Source organism: Cannabis sativa, chromosome 2 (assembly GCF_029168945.1).
Source record: "Cannabis sativa cultivar Pink pepper isolate KNU-18-1 chromosome 2, ASM2916894v1, whole genome shotgun sequence".
NCBI classification, from domain to species: domain Eukaryota; kingdom Viridiplantae; phylum Streptophyta; class Magnoliopsida; order Rosales; family Cannabaceae; genus Cannabis; species Cannabis sativa.
Genome location: NC_083602.1, coordinates 27,829,446 through 27,834,561, shown reverse-complemented (window position 1 = coordinate 27,834,561; position 5,116 = coordinate 27,829,446). Strand labels below are relative to the sequence as shown.

At 34.9% G+C, this 5,116-nt stretch overlaps 1 protein-coding gene and 1 non-coding gene across 2 annotated transcripts; one reads left to right on the top strand and one right to left on the bottom strand.

Moving 5' to 3' along the window:
* The first annotated feature begins 2,601 nt into the window (after positions 1–2,601).
* On the top strand, positions 2,602–4,029 carry LOC133034238 (uncharacterized). The gene is made up of 2 exons (XM_061109287.1): positions 2,602–3,226; positions 3,410–4,029. Exons 1-2 carry the CDS (start codon positions 2,602–2,604, stop codon positions 4,027–4,029), a joined length of 1,245 nt encoding a protein of 414 aa, XP_060965270.1.
* Positions 3,115–3,221, bottom strand: LOC133035272 (small nucleolar RNA R71). Its single transcript, XR_009686549.1, has one exon. It is a non-coding gene; the product is annotated as a small nucleolar RNA R71 (small nucleolar RNA).
* Positions 4,030–5,116: the final 1,087 nt, after the last annotated feature.

Below are 5,116 nucleotides of genomic sequence, written 5' to 3'. Positions count from 1 at the left end.
TCTTACTGAGTATGTCATCTCACAATCATTGCTTGCATGTGTAAGTAAAAGAAAGACTAAGGCTGAGCAACAATGAGTCTAGAACTTGAGGATGATTGTACAGGTCCAGACGGTACGACCTGGAGAGTTCGGTCTCAGGATGACTTAGGCTTATTTTATAGTTGTTGTGGGACTAGGTTGTAAGGTTTATTTTGATCATATAAATAAATTTAAGAGATGGATCCCGACCTTTTTCTACAATTATATATTTACAGTTATAAAAGTTTAAATTTATTACAACTTTCGAGAAAATTCTTTGATTAGCAAATGGGTGCACAATAACTAAAAGATCACTGTAGTGTCCTGATTAAGACTCAAATTTGTACATTTTAAGTCTTGAGTTTTGTATAAAAAATCAATTTAAATACTTATTTTCATGACTTTAATTGTAAAATTATTTTGATTGAAAATATTTAATTTATTTTGATTTTACATTCTCATTTTTAGATTTGGATTACAAATGATAAAGTTGTAAGTGATTGAAAAGAATGAAGAAAGAAGCCCAATTAGAGAAGCCCATCAAAATGCTCCAACATGATTTTCATCCATCTCAATAAAATAATCCAATATCAAGCTATTATGGTTCGTTAATCTACAATGGGAATATATTAATGATGAGCTTTGTCCATGGATGAGACTCATACTCTTTCTTCTCAATGGCACGTGGTCCGAGCTTGAATTGAATTGATGATTATGAACTTGTGACACATGACAAACATCTCTTATTATTATCATCATATAAGAGAGAATGGGCTTACAGTATATTAATCAAAATGAGGCTACAATATCTCACGCAGTCCACTCTCCCAACAAAACTGCCACGTGGCCCACACCTCTCCTCTAATAGCGGTTGTTTCTCTCTTTCAGTTTCAGCAACACGCAAGGCCCACTTGTTCCACTCCACTTACGCCCATAACACCATTTCATCAGCTTTTTGAAGTCATTTCTCCACTACTCATACTACGAAAATACCAGAATTAAGGAGAAAATTGACACTATAAATAGGAGTCAATACAATGTAAAAAAAAGAATCAGATTTTAGTAGTGTTATTATACCAAAATTTTATCTTTTTCTTTCCTTCTTCTTTATTTTACTTTATTAATTTTGGTGTAAAGACAATGCCTTTTCTAGGCTAATTTCTTTGGCAAGACTCAAGTGTAAGTTCATGCAATTTTTATTATTCTAATATATTGATTCTTTTTGTTCTTCATTTTCACATTTGTTATATTAAATTTTTCTTCTTCTTAATTACACTCTAAATTTAATAGTACCTTTTATATAAGTTCAGTCATGTTTTTTTATGTAAGTTAGGCTATTAATTATTAGAGTGTTTATTATATTATATGATTTTTACTGCATTCTGCCGGTGGTATTTTGTCGATTTAAATTATATAATATGATAGTATTTTTAGAAGTAGTATTAATTTAATTAGAGAACACATTTTTCTAGTGAGCTTAATCATACACATTTCCCAACTATAATTAATGGTGTAGAATTATAGTTGAGGTTAAAGAATCCATTTTATTATGAAAATATAATTGCATGTACAAAGCTTGTGTCTTCCATAATTATTTTCTGATCACTTCTCATTTTAATTACTTGTTTAATTTTTGAAAATCATTTTCTCAATATTCTCATCACATTCAAGGTTCATATTTTATTCTCGTAAAATTACTAACTGTCATTTTGAGTGTATTTTTCCTCCCTGTGGATACGACATATAGCCCGTTTACTACCGCGACCGCAGTGTAACTAATTGGGCGACATCAATTTTTGGCGCCGTTGCTGGGGAGGTTTCTGCGCTACAAGAGGTTAGTATAGTAGTTTTTTTTATTTATTTATTTATTTTTGTCTCTCTTTATTTGTTTACATAAAAAAAAAATTTTTAGCTAACATAATATAATTTAGTTTTTTTTTTAAGTTATATATAGATTCAAAAAAAAATCATTATATATTATTATTATTATTATTATTATTATTATTATTATTATTATTATTATTATTATTATTCTGTACTCTTTTAGTAAAAAAGAAAAAGAAGCAAGTAGTTTATTTAATATTTTTTCTTTTTTTTTGTTGTTCGTTGTATTTATTATATTACTACTATATTAGGGTGTTAGTTTTTTTTTTTTTACATTCTTTTATTTTATATACTTTTTTTTTTCCTTTAGGATTAGCCATTTATTTTATTTCATTTATTTTAGGTTAGTTTTACATTTTTCTCCTTTAGGCTAAAAAAAAATTGTGCATAAAATCTTTTCATAAACTTTTTAGTGTAAACCCAATTGTGTAATGGTAAAAGTGGTACAAACTGAGATTATTCTGTCTAAGAAAGATTGGCTTTAAAGGTTTGTGGTAGAGTACCCTCTACACTTTCTAGCAACCCCGGGGAGTTCTAGTAAAAGTGTGGTACGAAGTGGTACCTTGGCAACCTTCCAATCGGCCTGGAAATATCTTGTGTGAATACCCTTGCATATTATACATAGTTGTAATTTACATTATTTAACAAGTCAAAATACACACAAAAAAAATTAATTAAAAAATAATAAAAAAAAAGTGAATGTCACGAAATAGAGACAAATTAGGGAGATTTGTAAAACAACAAATTGAAATTTTAGAAAACTCTCCTAAATCGTCTTCTTCCACTCGTTCTCATTCACCACCATCACCCATACTTCCTGCATTGCCAATGATGGCTCAACAACAGGAAATCCAACCAAGAACGCTACAGGATTATCTACATCCTACGCGTACGGCCACACCTTCATGCATAATGTATCCCATGAATATGCCCAACTTCGATTTCAAACCTGGCATGATTCAACTTTTACCAACCTTTCATGGTATGGAAAATGAGAGTCCATATGTGCATATTCAGGCAATTGAAGAGGTGGTGGCCACATTCAACAACCAAGCTGACATCATTAACTTGGTGAGATTGAAGTTCTTTCCTTTCTCACTCAAGGATAAAGCCAAAAGCTGGTTGTATTCCTTAAGGCCAAGGTCTATTGGGACATGGGACGAAATGACAAAAGCATTTTTCTCTAAATTTTTCCCACCCCATAAGACTAGCAGCCTTAAGAGGCAAATCTCTACCTTCACCCAAAAGGACCATGAAACGTTTCATCAGGTCTGGGAGAGGTTTAAAGTTTTGATGGGCCAGTGCCCACATCATGGATACGAAAGTTAGCGTCTTGTCAGCTATTTCTACGACGGTCTCACAGCCGACAAAAGACAATTCGTACAAATGATGTGCAATGGCGACTTCCTACAGAAAGATCCCGAAAAAGCTTTGGAATATGTTGAAGAAATTTCTAAAAAATCATATACATGGAGTGCGCCAAGTCCTACGGACAAGCCATGAACAGCCGGAGTCTACCAATTGAAGGAGGAGGACAGTGTGAAAGCTCAACTTGAAGCTTTAAAAAAACAATTTGAGGCTTTCAAAACTCAAGAAGGTAAAGCACTCCAGATGGCTGCAAAAGTGGAAAAGCAAGAACCATGCTTCATTTGTGGAGGGACTGATCATCAACCACAAGAGTGCCCTAGTCTTAGTATGTTGAGGGGAGGAGATGAGGAACAGTGTAATACCTTAGGGGACTACAAGAAGCCTTATAATGCCTACTCCAACACATACAATCCTGGTTGGCGTAACAATCCCAATTTCAGTTGGAAGGATACAAGTCAAAATCAAGCATCTGGGAGCCAATGGAGGCCTGATCAACAAAAGAATTCTCTTGAGAGTTCCATGAAAATTCTCGCAGAATCCCAACTAGAGTTCAGGACTTATTTCACTCAGGTGATAGAGGAATTGAAGGACATAAAGATTCAAATAACAAAGTTAAATGATTCTTCAGTCATTCAAGAGCGTGGTAAGCTTCCCGCTCAGCCTCTAATCACCCCCAAAGGGCAACATATGGCACAAACCTCCGCTCCTTCAGAGTCTAATCTCAAAGGGGTTAATGCCATTACTACCCGAAGTGGTTAAAGTACGGTATCACCATTACCTAAGACCACTAGTGTACTAATGCCTGCTTCAGATGTTGATGTGCCACAAAATCTTCCAGTAAAGGTGCCCTTTCCTCAGGCTTTGAAATCCACTGGAAAGGTACTGGAAAGTCATAGTGAGATCCTTGACTTTTTGACACAAGTTAAGGTTAACCTGCCATTACTTCATGTAATCAAGCAAGTACCGGCTTATGCCAAGGTTATCAAGGATATATGCACTATCAAAAGGAAGCACCATGTCAAGAAATCTGCATTCTTGGCAGAACAAGCTAGTGCGGTGATCGACTGCAAGACACCGCTTAAATACAAAGATCCTGGTTGTCCCACCATTTCATGTCAAATAGGGGAACAGGAATTTTGTCAAGCCCTCCTCGACTTAGGTGCAAGTGTAAATCTCATGCCTTATTCCATATACTTGCAACTAGGTCTAGGAGAACTTAAGCCCACATCCGTGGTGCTACAATTGGCCGATTGATCAGTTAAGAAACCTCGGGGAATAGTTGAAGATGTCTTGATTCAAATTGATAAATTCTATTACCCCATGGATTTTCTCATCCTGGACACTCAATCTGAAGTCAACTTAGAGTCCAAAATTCCCATCATTCTCGGACGACCATTCCTCGCAACAGTAAATGCACTCATCAATTGTAGGAATGGTCTCATGAAAATCTCTTTTGGGAACATGACTCTAGAGGTGAATGTTTTCAACATTGGTAAACAACCACCTGATAACGATGAGTGTTTCCAATCATTTCTGATCGATACACTTATTTCAGAAGAGGTAGAAGCACAATACACTTCCACTCATCTCAATGACCTCTTCGAAATTTCTGAGATTTTTGAGTTGGGTAATACTAAAATCAACTCTGAAGTCATCAATCAATTACCGACCAAAAGAACCATGTTTTGGAATCTAATCTTCGAGGGACTTCCTCAAGATAGGGAAACACCAAAACCATCTACTGTACAAGCTCCTCAACCAAACTTGGCTCAACTTCCTAAGGAACTTAAGCATGTCTTCTTGGGAGCAAACAACACTTTCCCTGTCATCATATCCTCCACCCTTA